The following is a 16,925-nucleotide window of genomic DNA, read 5'->3' as shown; positions in this document are numbered from 1 at the left end:
CCCTCAGGGCCATCTTTAAACCCCTCAGGGCAGGAGCGGGTTAACCACCCCGCTATACCCCCCTATAGGAATACATTAAACATTTTTAAATATATACTGGTTGTAGTGTTATAAAAACTTGAGGCTATTAGACAAGCACTAAAAAAAAAATTCCCATTTATTCTGTCACCTGCACTGTAATGGTCACCGTACATTTTTCTTCTCTTGTTAGAACAACATTTGCATAACTCTATCCCATTATATGGCTTGTAAGTCAACTGATAGCAATAACAATGAATCAGCTTTTGTTACTATTGCTCTGGTTTGGTAATTCAATGCTTTTCTATGATAATCAAATCTGAACTGACACGATGAGGATAACTGATGGTTCTAGGACTACTCTGCTAGTAATCAAATAGTGTAACTTTTCTCCTACAAATGTAATAGACTTCTATTTTTCTTTATGAGAGTTGATGACCATTTGAACCAATGTACAAGAAGAGGAAGAGGATAAAATTACTGGCATATTTCCAGTTGATTCAGATTCAATTGAAAAATTCACTTTCACAAGGCTATCACACATGCCCAGTTTTGCAACTTGTTTCCAGAAATTGGACATAGCTTTTTTGTTTTAGCAAAAATAAAGTGTTTCTTTTCCAACTTCCAACAAATCAAGAAAGGATTATGCTACTTTCTTTTCTGGAAGATCATGTGGAGCAATTTCTTGAAATACATATTTATGCAGAAATTACAAGCAATTCAAGGCATGAAATGCTGATCTACTATCTAAGCACTTAAAGCCATTAATAGGAATAATGATCTAACTTGAACACATGAATGAGGCTCAAGTATTGCTTTCAGTGGGGCCTGTTTAAATTCCCGTGAGGCTTACTGGTATCAAAGGGAGAGGCAGTTTAAAGTACTATTACATGGAAGGGGGAGAAAAAACAATCCTCAGAAAAAATGATGTTGAAAAAACAGCATTTAAAATGTAAGGCAATAAAAACCAAGAGGATTATGGTTGGAAATGGTTTTTAGCACTACAAGATATCCTTTAAGAAAATCCCATTATTTTTAAAAACCTGACATACATGTTAACATGCAGATATCTGAAAACTACTATCCTAAACAGTCAATATTTCTGAAAGCTGCATTTCAAACAGACAGTAACAGAAATTAAGATTTTGACACATAGCAACTTCACTATTTTTCATATTTTTTTTAAAAAATCCATTGCATAAATTTCATAATGAGAAATACTCCTAGAAAAACACAATTTTTTTCTGTATTAATTTCAAACTAATTTCTCTCGTAGACATACCCAACTTTGTGTATCCCCTGTACTAGATGTGTTGTGTATTCAGGACACATAGAATAAGTTAATCTGATCTACTGACCATTCATAACCAAATTTTACTTTTTCCCCAACAAGTATAGTTATAGTTACATGTTTAATTACTTGTTAGTAAAGTTTTCATACCTTTATTTCTCAACTAATGTGTACTTTGATCAATACTTTACATCTGCTACACCCCAACCTTAGTATTATGTGCTGATTGCCCTTGATAAAGAGTATAAAAAGGGCATTAAGGAGATTAACAAATTAACTCCTCCCCTGCCTTTCTATAGGTATGTGAAATGCAGAACTACCATGGATTTTTCTTCTAGGGGTGTCACATTAGCCAGAAGAGTCTAGGAATCCATAGTCTGCCTATAGGGGAATAGTAAATACCATTGTTTTAACAACCTTCTGTGGGTTTTTCAATTACTTTTCAATTCTCTCCTTTATAACTAGATAGCCTATGTTAAGCAACCGAAAGCTTTAATTTTGAATTAACAGATTTTAAAAGGGGGAAATACTATACAGAACTATAGTAACAAGCATGTAAAGTAGGGATATACGTGTGAAGGATTCTGTGCTGCATCTCTTAGAAGCACAGCACAGCATTCGCAGCCCAGAGGGAGTAGATGACTATGGTGGCTTTGAGTCACCTTTTTGCCATCTTGATTCTAAGCCACTCTGAGGACTGCAACAGCCCTCTGCATAATTAGACAATCCTGAGGGGTTGTCTAAATTATAGCAACCTGCATATGGGAAAGCAGTGCTGTCCAAAAACTCCACAGCATCATGGGCTGGGTCCTGACTACCCCCAGGTACACTCCATGCATATATTAACATCAGGGCTTGCAAGGGAGTCCCCAAGGACAATCTGTGCTGTCTTTTTCAGTTCCAGACCAGATCCAGAGTTTTGAGAGATGCTTCACTTTCCTTTGGCCATTTTAGCTGACTAAAGAGTGGGAGCAGGGGTGAGAATCTCATCCAATCAGGCTGATGCTTAGATGGTGTGAATTACACCAGCAAAGGTTCTGCTCCATGTCTTTAAACTCTTTGTTATAACTTTAGATAGCATTTCGGGAAACTGAGTGAAACATTTGATTGCTTAGACCATGAGTGGTCACAGAAATTCTAACATGTCTGCCTGGTTCCCTGAGTTAGACTTTACTGAGGTACTGGTAGGGAAAAAAGGAAAGATGTTTTGCTAAACCCAAATCATGTAATTAAAAAAAAGTCAAACAAGAAAATTATATAAAATTATTTATGTAATTAAGTATCTTATAGTGGGGCAAGCTTCAGTGATACAAGTCAGAAAGATCGTTGTACCCTACATCAAGGAAGCTAATTTACTCCCATAATGTAATGCTTTAACTGTGTGAGCATGTGGTGGTTTCCAATATGTGTGTGCAAGTGCTGGTGCTGAAATCTACAGAACACAATTTAAGATTTAGTTTTTCCTCTCCTTCCTTTTGTTTTTGTTTTTAAATATCCCAGATATTGAAGGTTCAGAAGATGAAACAGCACTGTAAAAAGATGTCTAATGTGCCTCTCTGATGAAAAATGAGACTTATTTTAGTGAACATATTATTGCCTCAATGCCAGGGGAAAAACACTCGTCATTAGAGAAATGAATTGCTCAGCTGTTTATAAGCAAAAAGCTCTGGGGGAATTTCTCAAGGCCCAAAACGCAAAGCATTGAAGGGTTATGCAAACATATGTTGCAGGTGTTTTAGGCTAGACAGGTGGGAAAACCTCAACCACTGAAAAAGCTTTAGTTTAATAGATTGCAACTGAAACTAGATAACCTAAATGCAACCAAGTGAGAAAGAAACAGCAATAGTGAACTGTATACGCATAACAAAACTCTCACCAAAGTAATTATCTCACATAGAACAAAACTCTCACTAAAATAATTATCTCACAAGCAAACTGGAATTTTTTTCCATCCAGTAGTTTTATAGCAAAGAAATGCTGCCAATTATAATTTTTTGAAAAACTAATGGTATTTTAAACCTGGAACAAGAAACGCCTGAAATAGCAATAATTATCCAAAAAAGATAAAGATGAAGTATTGTAGCCTCTATTTAAACAAATATTTCTAAGGAGACAGTTTGTTGTAATATCCTTATTTAGTTCACTAGGCAACAATAGATTTATCATAATTCTCCTAAAGCCTAAGATATTTCTATATTAAAATGCTAATTTTTTCCTTTTCATTTGCCTATAATTAAAGTTGGGGAAATCTGTGATCCTATATTCACTGTGAAGGTTTTACCTTTTCCTTCTCTAATGCAATACAAGAAACTCTTCAATAAAAATTGATACATACATAGCTAAAATGTGGATTGGGAACAGAAGTGAAGTACAACTAAAATGTAGATAAGGAAGACAGTTTGTTCAGTTCCACAGCTGTCACTTTCCATTATGCACCAATAATTAATTTGACTGTGCATATTAATGACTACCTAATAGCTTAGGTGCCCAGAAAATGTAACCTCTCCACTCTTTCTTTGTTATGTCTCCAAGAAGCTGTATCTTGCTATGGGTTTGGCAAATAGATATAAACAACAGCTCAACATTTTTAATAAATTTTCAGACATCTTAAAAAGACGTGATCGCAAGAAATGAAGTTATATGTTGTATAGTGCTGTCCATTGTGGCACAAAATGCACGGCATCAGCCTGCAACAGATTTTACAAATATTTACAAAATAGTGGGGCATTGTTATTTTACAGTATTGTCGGACACCACACCCCACTGCTCTCTGTAAATGAGTTCAGAGCCAATGGACTAAAATATAAGCCAATATATATTTTGTTAGCGCATCTATATTAACATAGAACATTGCATCAAAAGAAGAGGTACAGCATTGTTACTGACCACAGCATGACACTGGGGGTCAGGAGACGAACTCTATCAATGGTTTTTGTATTGATATGCTATAACCCTCTCTCTGTTATAGCTTTCTTATCTGTAAACTACCTATTTACCATTCTCCGAGGGATGCTGTGGGCTTCAATTAATTAATGCTTGTAAAAAATAAAAATACCTTCGAGAATTGCCTACAGACAATGCTATAGAAGTACAACGGATTACTATTGTATGTCAATTGATTGACTGGAAAAATCAAGGAAATATTTTTCCTGAAACAAATGAAATGCCCCAAAAGAATTTAAGAATTCAGTCACAGGGTAAAAACAAGGAGAACTCCCTGAACTCATACTAACTAGAAATAACGACCAACTCCAATTTCCTTACATGTCAAGCCTGCATCCCTATGGCGAGTGGGAGTTTCAAATGCTAGAAAAGTATTTTACATTATGGTCTGCATTACATACTATTGTACATTATGGTCTTCTCTCTCTCTGGAGAAGAAGAAAGAAATGGTAAAAATGTTAATTCAGATTTATAAATATCATCTTTGGTCTGGTCCACACTAACCCCCCACTTCGAACTAAGATACGCAACTTCAGCTACGTCAATAACGTAGCTGAAGTCGAAGTATCTTAGTTCGAACTTACCGCGGGTCCACACACAGCAGGCAGGCTCTCCCGTCGACGCCGCGTACTCCTCTCGCGGAGCAGGAGTACCGGCGTCGACGGCGAGCACTTCCGGGATCGATCCCAGAAGATTGATTGCTTACCGCCGGACCCGGAGGTAAGTATAGACGTACCCTTTGACTTGAATTAAAGAAAATTTTGGTCACATATATTTTAGCTCCTTGTCCTAACTAGTTGATGCTCTTTTTCACTTATGTTTTTACAATATATCATATTTTTAACAGGCAGATCAAAGCATACCAAACCAGCCTTTATCAATATTCCAGACAGAAAAAATACCCTACTAATGTTCTAACCTGTGTAAATTCCACATCTTGCATAAACAACATTGCTTAACCACATAATTTCAATCTGCGTTTCAATTTAATCACCTTTCCCCCCCCCCCCCCCCCGAAACCTTGTTTTCAGGAGTAAAGTAACTAAATAGTGAGCCCAGGTACCAATGACAGATTTATGACCTGATATCTCAAAACCTTACACGGCTAGGAAATAGAAGTTTTACAGCATTAGAAAGGGGAGATCCAAGCTTACAAATGCAACACACAGCTAGACTTGCTTCTAACCCTGCCCATGTTCCAAGTTTTCAGATTTAAAATATAACATGTTTATATACAGAAAAGCCACCACATTATGGTTTTATTGGCACTCATTTGGACAACCCGCATAACTCACTTGTGACTTTTTGAGTAATGCAGCTATTCTAAGCTGACACCAATAAAACCCTATTCTACCCTATTCCGGCCCTGCGTACCAGTAAGTCCCTTAAGTTATTTTCACCCCTGTATATATATGGGGAAGGTGAAATATTTTTAAGGTGCTACTTGGCTTATTTTTGCTATCTGGAGAGCAAAGATGATGATTTTATTGTGTTCTGTATACAATGTGGTATGTAAAAAATTTGAAAGAGGTTCCTAAAGGACTGGAATAGGCACCTTCTGAGATCTACATATCTGCTCACTACAATAAAAGTAATATGATATTTATGCCTATATCCATGAAGGATGGAGACAAGTTAAGTTTTTGGAGTCATGGGATAGGAAGATCTATTCATTTTGGGATCCTGAAAATAAAGGAAACTGCAGACACATTTTGGTAAATGCTGATCCTTAAAAAGATTAAAAGAATAAAACTACACCTCAAATCTCCAAACCTAACTATCCATAAAATAGAGACTGAAAAGGATAACATGTATCTTGCAATTTCTTTTGACACCCAAAGATTCCTGTCAGTCAAAAATGGGATGACAGAAATATTCTATAATATAGTCAAGAGTTGTACATATTGTAATGGTTAATACATTAATATTTACTATGCTGAATTTAATAATGTCAGCATACCAATAGTATATCTGAATTCACGTCAAAATAGCCTGCACTATAATTTTATCACACTACACTAGACATGGTATAGTAGTCATTCTTGCATATATTAAAAAGTTCAGAATCCATTTTATACAACTCTCAGTTTCTGTTTTATAAATTTTAGTCAAATACATTAATTATGATGTGGAGAAGTTTTCATTAGAGAGAAACTGTTCTAAGTGGTACTTTTTGATGAACTACTTCACAAAATAGAAGTGATTAATTGAATTGTCAGATTGCACACAAGAAGAACCATAATCACCTCATTCTAACATTGTTAAATATGGTTTATTATATCATTGTATAGCTAATATCATTATTCTTTAGGACAGGGTCAGTAGCTTTAGATGACTTTTCAAATATAAGTAAACTAGTCATTTAAAAGAAACAGCCCCAACAAATTCATGTGCAGTAGGTTTTATTGGTACCAGGTAATTAAGAGCTACAAGGGGCTTCATTTTCCTCTCTCTCTTACTTAAAAAACCATTATCAGGTTTGCTCTTGCCTCTACTACTGTTATTTTCTCCTGTTCAAAGAAGAAAAACATTCAGTCTTTAAAAATCAGTTTGCCGTTTGGCATTAAAATACCCAAAAATAATTTCACCTCCAGTCTTTTTCTCCCCTGTCCTTCTATCTCACCACAGGGAAACCTCGCTTATTAGAGGATGGGGCTTCACTGTGGTAATGAATCCCTAACCAAAGTCAGAGGAGTACAGAAAAATAACTTCTGCTCTACCTATTTATGTCCTCTCCAATTCTTCCCCAATAATCCCATGTCCCCAAACACCATATCTCTACATTTAATACCCTCTCGGTACTGCTTTTTTTTGCCAGGGTATCTCTATATGGGCAGAATTAAGGTTGCCTGGGTACCCAGCAGTCAGAAAATTCAAGGACTTTTTAAAAAAATGTTTGGGATCATGAAGTTATCAACATGTGTAATGTTTTTTTTTTTTTTTTTTGACTAGCCATTAGTTCACCAAGATTTTTATGTGGCAATTGTATATATTGCTTTATAGAAATATAAAGGACAGGCAAAGTAGTTATGGCACAGTAATTGTGCTGCTTAATTCCTTACTATTGGAACACTACCATACTCCTGCTTTGACTATAAGCACACCATGGTTTGTACAGCGGCATCCAAATCATAGATTCCAAGGCCAGAAGGGATAATTGTGATCAACTAATCTGATATGCTGTATCACACAGGACATAGAACTTCCCCCAAATAATTCCTAGAGCATCTCTTTCAGAAAAAACATCCAATTTGATTTACAAATGGTCAGGGATGGAGAATCCACCACGAACCTTGGTAAATTGTTCCAGTAGTTAATTATTCTCACTATTAAAAATTTACATCTTATTTAGAGTCTGAATTTGGCTAGCTTCAACTTCCAGACATTGGAACACATTATACCTTTCTTAGTTAGATTGAGGAGTCCATTATTATATATTTGTTCCCCATGTAGATATACACATTATACCTTTCTTAGTTAGATTGAGGAGTCCATTATTATATATTTGTTCCCCATGTAGATATTTACAGATTGTAATCAAGTCACCCCTTAACCTTTGCTTTATTAAGCTAAATAGATTGAGTTCTGAGTCTACTACGATAAAGCATGTTTTCTAATCCTTTTAGATCATTCTTGTAGTTCTTCGCTGAACCCACCCCAATTTCAGGAATTATTCTGTGATACTCTGAGTTCCCCAAATCTCCATTTCCATTTAAATACACTTGCTGATGAAGGTGGATTGTCATAATATTTGCATACTATTAGTTACTTAAGATGCCCATCCACCGAGTGTTATGAAGAAACTGACAATATAAATGATACCATCACAAATATATTCAGCTAGCTAAGAAACTGCCTCTCCACTTCATGTGTTACCACCAGGGTTCTGATGACCGATGTAGGTGCTCTAGGTAACAGGCCCCTGGCTTAAAGGGGAGGACGGCTATGAAGGATCCATGATATTGATTAGTTCTGAGCACTCTATTTTCCAAGGCTTTTCCTGAAAATACTGGTTGAGATCTACAAAAGATGCTATGGCAGGGAAGGCTAAGTTATGATAGGTTGATTAAATGACTGGCATATTTGGGAAGATGGGGATCAATTTTGGCAAGGATGGGTAAGTCTTTTTATTATGAATACTGACCCTTTCGTTTTTTAATATATCAAAATATTTGAAAAAGTGCCTGGGATATGTTGGTTTTAAATTAAATATATGTAAATGAATAGTAACTACTGACTCACTGTGCATATATTACTTTTATACGGGCCTATGACAATATGGCTATACCAAACACTGTTTCATTAAACTGGTAGCTGCCTGTATCACCTTTGTTCTAATAGTGAAAGACAACACAGGAGCTGAACTTGAAAACTCAAGACAATTGTGTTTTAAAATGAACGTATATTTATAATTTAGGATTACATTTTGAAAACTGTCCTCCTATTTGGGGCTGGCAGTCAATTGCAAGCACATATAACTGGGAAGGCAAACAATAGTATTTAGATTACAACTACCTTATTACATATGTAAATCAGGTGGTTAACCATCTAAATGCTTTAATGTGCCAGGAATTTACTGTATGTATAAAGCTAGAGGCTGAAGTACCCTTCATACTTTTAGTCCTTAAAATGTATACATGTTTGTTAAATATATGGAATCCTAATGCTTCACACACTAAGGGCAAATATCAGGGTTCTCCATGTTCTACCATTGAAAAGCTAAAGAGAAATTCATTTGTCTTTAGTTTCTCCTAACTTCCTCTTCTCTATTAGTAGTATTTTTCTACTATCTTCCTCCCTTTCTGTCAAAATCACACAGGCCTTCTTACCCTACCTCAAACCCATCACTCAGTGGCAAGAACATCTTGCCCTCTTTCGAGTGCACTGGTGACCTCACAGTTCCCACCTGATTACCTTTCCTACAAGTTCACCCATGGTGCATACCTCATTTCTGTCGCACTTCTGGCCTTCTGCCTCCCCAATATTGATTTCTGGCCTTAGCTGCTAGTGAGGTAACTGTATCAGGAGGACTAGAGAAGCAAGCTGAGTTGGGCAGGGACTTGAGCCACTGAAAACTCCAGGTCATCTGCTCGTCAAGTGTTTACAAATCCTTCTTTCTTACTTCCCCATCAGCACAGAGCACTTTAAAAACTTAACTAATGCCCAGTTTTCAGCCTCCTGGAAATGAGTCAGCTGACTCATGGCTAAACAGCATACATTATTTAAAAATAAATTATAAGCATTATAAAGAATAATTTGGGGAGGAGGGAGACAACTGTAGCTGCTATTACTCTAAACTGATAAACTAGCCATTATATACTAGATATCAAAATTTCACCTCTTGAGTAAATATTAATTAATGAGTTGCTAATGTCCAAATGCTGAAAGAGACTAACTTCTGATTGGCCACAATTTGGTCATTAAAGAGTGGTAATTAATGACAGATTGCACACAGTGCTAACCAACAAAACAAACAAAAACCTGCTCCTCTCCTTTCACAAACACTGAAACAAACAATTCTGAAATAACGGCAGCTTTCAAAGAATAGATCCAGCTATTCAGAAGCACCTCAGCTAATGAGTGTATAGAAAAGAATTTATCTGAAGAAGAAGAAAGTGAAGCTAAACAGCCTTTCAGGCACATGAAACCAGCTCAGAGAAAACTCTTGAGATGTGGCAGCAGCTACTTAAGAAGAAAATTCAACTGAAAATAATGTACAAACAGCTCAGTTCACAAGCTCAGTAATGTAATTTTTTTCTCCTGCCATTTACTGCTCAGATCATGATGAGTGTTAAAGGCTGAAATGAAAATTCCTCTAGTTGGTCGTTATACGTAGGATCATGACTTTAAAATCATATATTATTGCTTACTTTCTAAGGTAGTCACTGTAATATCAGTTATGATTAACTAATATAGCATCTTTGAGATGCCATGTGTACTTTCACAGGGATTCAGTTGTAATTCACCATTAATATATTGAACCATTATTTTAAAATGTTACTACATTTCTTAAAATACTATGTTGAAAAAAAAATATCAGACCAACCAGAATTTTGTGTGTGATGGAAAAAGAGTTAATTTTAAACAGCCAAATATAACATTTTAAATTATATTTTAATAGACTGTTATTGAGTAGTAGCACTTCAGAGTTGAATAAAACTGTCTTATTTCTAACTAGCTTGCTCGTAAGTAATACAACCATTCCTGTTAAAAGGTTTGCAGACAAACTTTTATTTTGCAGAAATATTTTGGATAAATACTGTAAGCTCTCGAACAAAGGACGGTTGTCAGGTTCTTAGTATGTAATCGAAAATGGTAATGTTCTATGTAGTGCTTTAGTTTTGTAATAACTCACTGTGATAAGGTTAACACTTCAACACACACCACCATACAAATAAGAATACCCAAAGATGAAAATTACTTTGCTTATGTTGCTGTATTAGAATTTTATTTGCTAAAGGGTAAAAACAGATTTGCAAAATTCACAGTTAACTTAAAACAATAGTTTTAAACCTTTTATTCCGAGCCCTGACTGCCTTCAGGAGGGAGAGAACATCTGGTTATTTAAGGAACACAATATGTTCACATTTTCGATGACTTTTATTTCTAATTGGGTTTTTTAATTTTTTTTTATTTGAACAACTCTAGTTAGAACTATGTTTTTAATCACTTTATATTCTTCTGACTGCCCTCCCTCAACATCTCTACTTCTTCATCTAACAGTATTTGCTTTGAAAATTCACAGCAGTAGCCAACAGTGGTGATGTGGAAAAAAAGTGGAAAAAAATAGGTACTTTTGGGGTGTTCTATTCAGAGACACACCTACAATCAATTCCTTTGGGTATATTACAAGAACAATTCCTACTATTACTCCAGTTTCTCACTACACACACACACACACACACACTTTAACATATAAAGTCAGTTTTCACATAACTTTCTATTTTGAAAAACCCTAAATAGATAGAAATCCCATTGGTAGATATAACTGGGAAGAATTACTGCTTACTGAAGAATTGGAAATTTGGAATAAGTGTCTTGCTAAGTGAGTTCACAGTGTAGCCCTGAGTGGGGGCAATAACACAGATTTCAAATTTCAAATTTGAATTCCAGATTTTCTTAACAACTGGGGATAATCAAATGCACTTTGGGCATTATGTAGGCCCAAGTGTGGCTCTGTAAATATGAAGTCTTCTGTGCTTCCTCTCAGAAGCAGTTGCATTAACTTGTTGTTGGCTATTACAGAGCTGTATGCTCTGTTTCCAGGACACTTCCAGGCTCTTCCACTACGGACAGTTATAAATTTCAGTCAACAAAAAGTGAGAGGGCCATCAGGCCAAAACTTTATCATCAATCCTCAACAAGAAAACAGGGGAAGGATGTGACATTGATACCAGGGGGTATAAAGAGGAGGAATGGGATGCAATGAAGAAAAGGCAAATTCAGATTGACTACAGAATCATAGATCCAGAGCTGGAAAAGCCACATTAGTTAGGTCCATCTAATCCATTCCCCGGAGGCTATGGCAAGACTGTTCCCCACATAACATTTTCTACAGTTTTATCTAGACTGCAAGAAAAACTCCCCAAGAGTGAGATTATTTGGCATTTAGCTATCTTTCAAGGATAACCTCCCAAAGAAATATATATTAGTAAAGTACCTACACTGCTTTCAAGCTGAAACCCTGCTCCTCCCATTACACTTCTGAACTTCACTGTCTGTCCAGTTGAGATTTCAAGCTCCGACGGATAGGGACCAGGTCTCCCTTACATGTTTACAAGACACTGAGCACACTTGCTATGTGAAACAAATCATACTGGACCATGAACAATTGCCCATAGAGTGCAGCGGAAGCTCCATGGGACGGCACAATTATAACCATAGAAAGCCTCGGAAGAAACCTTATAGGGAACCTGCCCTAGCTCAGGGGAGGTAAATTGCATTGAACCTAATATGACTTCTGCATCTACGGTTCCTAATGGGAAGTGCACAGGAAAGCCTTAAGGGGTAGAGAAGTCAGCAAGTACTGAATTTGCTAGTCATAGCTTCCAGGTTACACTACAGCCTTCTAGCCTCTCCCCTCAGGGAGAAAGGAAGAATTAAACTATTGTTACACCTGCAGCAGAGAGGACATTTTAATTTTCCCATGTGTACTAGCGCACAGCCCCATACAGACTTCTGGAGTTTCGGTGACCCAAAAGGCTGCAGATATAGATGCATACATCCTTGCGTAACAACCACAGAACTCCTTTCTTTTTGTTCTTTTCTTTCGTTCCATGGCAATTATGGAGGACTTATACAATATTTAATATGTAAGTCTTCCACAACACAAAATTCAAACCACTACTAACGAATCCCAACTCATTTAGAAACTGGGTTTAACTCACATGTGCTTAAGGACACAGAGATGAACCTTAAAGTTTGTCTAGGGAAAATAAGGAACAGGTAAAGGGAGTATATATCCCCTCTGTCAGCTCAAGAGGTAACTGTTCTTAAGGAAAGGTCCTTGAGAACAAGCTTGGCCTCTCTATCCCAGGAAGCATAGCTTTTTTTAATGCAGTCTTGAAACCAGCAAGCCAATGTCATGTGAGAGGCTATTAAGCCTTTCTTAGGGCTCTTCATTCTCACACATTGTTGAGGACTGCAAAATGACTCAACTTTCTGAAGGTCTTAGGGCCTTGAACATTGTTGATAAGAATGCTGTGGCTTGGCTTCACCAGATTGCATATATCAAAATAATAATAATAATAATAATAAATCATCTCTGGGAAGATCTGCTTTCTAACTTTCAGAGTTCTGTTCAGGTAGACAAGCACAGCCATACAGTGGATGTGAAGGCACTTTTCATTTGTGTTTGTAAGGACAGACAAAAAAAGGAGGATCACTTCGTGACAAGTAGCAGGGGAAATCATCTTACGTAGAAAATGGGGAATGGTCTTAATTATCCTTATCCGCATGGCAATACAATTAGGGATGAAAGGCTCATTTTCATGCAGGCTCTTCTCACTGAACAGAGGACTATTTGAAAGGTAAGGTAAGAAATATGTCCAGACCTCTCTTAGGCTATGTCTACACTTACAGAGGCATGAAGAGCACATACACTGCATGCTCCCCTAGCATGGGTATAAACAGCAGTGTAGACAGTGAGGCACGGTTAGGCACAGTTTAGACGGTAGTAAAGACAATGCCAGAATCTTAAGGTCTACACCTTACATAGCTCTCTACATACTCAAGTAGTGCCTCCCACGTCTACACTACTATTTTTAGCAGTGTAGGGTCACGTTGCTTCTCCACTGCCGGAGCCTTCCTACGCAGCTAGGAAAGATTCCAGCAGAGGGGAAAGGCTCTGGCATCTCCCCGCTGTTGGAGCCTTTCCATGCTGCTTCCCCTTGCCAGATCCTTTCACTGTGACATGGAGCTAAACACTGCAGGATGGACACAGCCTGCTTTTCACTCCAACGCATAGCTACGTGCACCCTACACACCACCACCTCAAAAGCATGCATGAGGATATTTAGCATGAAACTGAAGTCTCATGAGGCTAAGATTGGGTGGGCCTTGTCTTTAGCTTGTCAGCTTCCATCTGCTGGAGACAGGAAAACAATTGAGCAAGAAGTCAGGGAGTCAGGGGGTGGGAGGTTGGCCCCATCTGCTTGTAGGAAGATCTATACACACATTGCCTGAGCTGGCACAGAGGGCAGCTTGAGAATTTTTAATCATTATTAAATTAGTCTCATGTACCAACATATTCTTTTTGCTGAATTAAACAACATGTGCCAGATTCAGTTTGATGGCTTAGCACAATTTCTTCCCCCTCCCCTCAACATCTTCCCTTTAAAAATATTTCTGCTTTGTTTTGAAAAGAGAAGGCAAGAATGTAAATGCTGAATAGTTTGATTTCACAGTCTGCTGCCTAAATCTTAAAAAAACAAACTTAATATTACAAACTTTCCTAAGCATCAGGGAGATGACGGATTTTACTTCTCATCTTGAAAGAAATCTATGCACAAGAGGAATGAGGCAAGCAGCTATGAGGACACAGATTTCTGCAGAAAACTGACACAGAAACAAAGAGACAATTTTTCTTAATCTATAAAAGAATACATGTCAGAATCTAATGACATTTTGCAGAAGACAGTCACCAACTGATAAAAGTGCAGAAATTCTTCTATTCAGAGGTGACTTGAAGGAAGCTATCTTAGACTGTCCATTGGCAGCCTAGTGATGTGACATGCTCAGACAATCCTAAAGCTGGCAGCACAACTTCTGAGAACTACTAAGGATCCAGATACCGAGAAGACTGTCATCCACAGCATTAACTCAAATACTTTATTTTAAATATAAGGTTAGCTCTAAAGCTGCCGTGTTCTTTTTAAAAAAAACCTGTAGATCAGTAATTTTACTGATGTCAGAAACATTACAGTAGGAAAATACACTTTAACAAGTGTAAATAAAATCTGTGTGAAACTTTGAAGACTAAGAGTGAATCTCATTTTTAATTAAAAAAAATGACATCCTACAACATTTGGATGCTACTGACCCCCTAAGCGCAGCTATGGTTAGCTTGCAGAATTAATAAATCACATGTATAAAAATCTACTAGGAAATTGTGCTATGACTTCTAGACAGTTTACGTTACCCTACACTTTAAATATAAATATATATTACCATAGCCCTGTAAGTATACTTTGGCATGTGGTCCTCTGTGAAGAATATGAACTACTGACAAGTATGAACTACTGACGAGTGGGGAAAACCTTTACTGGGTAGTTATTTGACTTACTGGAGCTGTTTGCTTAGCACAATGGCAGAAGATGACCACTTAAGAGCTGGGGGAACCATAATCTAATTTCACCAGACAATTCTCCCCATGAGTAGTCAATGAGGAAGAATGTGGCAATTTCCAGAAGTAGCTCTTTGAAAAAGTCGTCCTCCCCACCCCAAATGTAGGATACTGTGTCTCATTAACATTTTGTAGCACTTGGAATGTTTTATTAAAGAGGTTTATTTCCTGTATTGGTAATATTTAGCAATGGGTATCTTACCTTTGGATCTCTGAGAAACAGTGCTCTTAGGATGAGTGAGTGTACATCTCCTATAGGTGGATAATGCATCAGAAGTCCCAAACAGGTCTGATAATTACTTGAGATCACTAAAAAATAAAAATTAATAAAAATAAAAAAAGGGGAATACACACACACATATTTTGGTCTTCTAAAGGAAACATTTTTTTCTATACACCCATCATGGGCAGATTTAGCAGCACTTCCTCATGATGAGAACAAACAGACCCGCCGAACTCAAGTTTTGCTTAACACAAGGAAGAGGTTACAGAATCAAGCCTTATGTGTTGTGTGGGCTTGATCCTGTGCCCATGGACGTCAATGTTAAAGTTCCCATTCACTTCAATGGGGCACTCTGAGATTCACTATGCAATTATGTTCTCTTTCATGAAGAAACACTTTCCCCCACAACTATTCTTTACTAAAATACCCTGTATGCTTTTCAAATAGATATTATTAAACAGACATCTATCACTTTTTGTTCTCTTTAGATTAATTAAAAATCTATTTTTGATAAGACCTCATTTAACATTAGTCTGTGAAATATTTGGGTCTCTGCTGTTCATGTTCCTACATTTACCTGTTGGAGAATCCCAGAGAAATGCCTGAAAATACTGAGCAACAGCTAAGGATTCTGAATTCTTGCTTTTACTTTTAAATACTTTTAACATACCTCTTAGAATTTTGTGACTTGAACACGAGACTTTTCTCTGCCTGAAGTTCATCTCCCATTGTAAATAGATGTGTACATTTCCATTCTAACCTAAGTACACCATGTAGTTGTTTGCTTGCTCTCTCTCTTTTTTGGCAAATCAACCTAATTATGAGTGCAATTATTAAACACATCTTTTCAGGCAGGTCTATGTAAACTACTTCATTTCTTTTGCTCTATCTAAATTCAGGCAATCCATCTGCTACAGCTGTCAAAGCAGTGCCTATTAATGATGCTTATACTGTGCACCATACAGACTGCCTCCAACAACATTAATTGTAAATAAATTGTAAAAAAACTTTACTGTTTTGAGAACTTTACCAATCAGAATCCTAAGTGAGAAAATATCTTTGCAGAACAAAGTTATTCTGATACAATAAAAAAGCCAAAATAAATTATTGTTTTGTGACCATGCAGACTTACCATCTGATTTTTTTTTCTTTCATGTGAGTAAACCTCATCTCCTCCTGTACCTCTCCCTCCCCCCCAAGAGAATTATGGGGAAAAGATGCAGGACTGGGCAAAATGAATAATTATAATCTGCGTAGGGAACCACTTTATCATCTTCATTTCCGTTGCTGATCCGACAGCTTGTAATTTCATACATCTGCTTTCATTTGTAAAGCACTCACTTATCCTACTCATTCTTTATCTGTTCTGCCTGTTCTTTTTCTATCCTTTTGTTTTTCTTGTTCACATTCAGATACCTGTTTTTTCTTCTTGAAGTCACAAAGCTAGCATAATGAACACAAGTACAATAGTCTCAGTCAGAGTTCTTTCAGCTGAGTATAATGCAACTACCACATATTATATAGCCAATCAAATTATCATCTTTAAATCAGATTTAAACACACTGTACAGCAGTTATGATTAGGATACTTTTTATTTTATTAGAGCA

General features: G+C 36.8%; 1 protein-coding gene across 1 annotated transcript in view; it reads right to left on the bottom strand.

The window, feature by feature from the left end:
• Positions 1 to 16,925, bottom strand: part of TBC1D5 (TBC1 domain family member 5) — a 286,376-nt gene that overhangs the window by 98,977 nt on the left and 170,474 nt on the right. The window contains exon 13 of the mRNA XM_054020011.1: positions 15,298 to 15,404. Coding sequence (XP_053875986.1) covers positions 15,298 to 15,404 — 107 coding nt within the window. The remainder of the gene's footprint in view (positions 1 to 15,297; positions 15,405 to 16,925) is intronic.

Source organism: Malaclemys terrapin, chromosome 2 (genome assembly GCF_027887155.1).
Source record: "Malaclemys terrapin pileata isolate rMalTer1 chromosome 2, rMalTer1.hap1, whole genome shotgun sequence".
In the NCBI taxonomy this organism is placed as follows: Eukaryota; Metazoa; Chordata; order Testudines; family Emydidae; genus Malaclemys; species Malaclemys terrapin.
The sequence above is the reverse complement of the archived record's forward strand: the minus strand, read 5'-3'. Positions and strand labels throughout refer to the sequence as shown.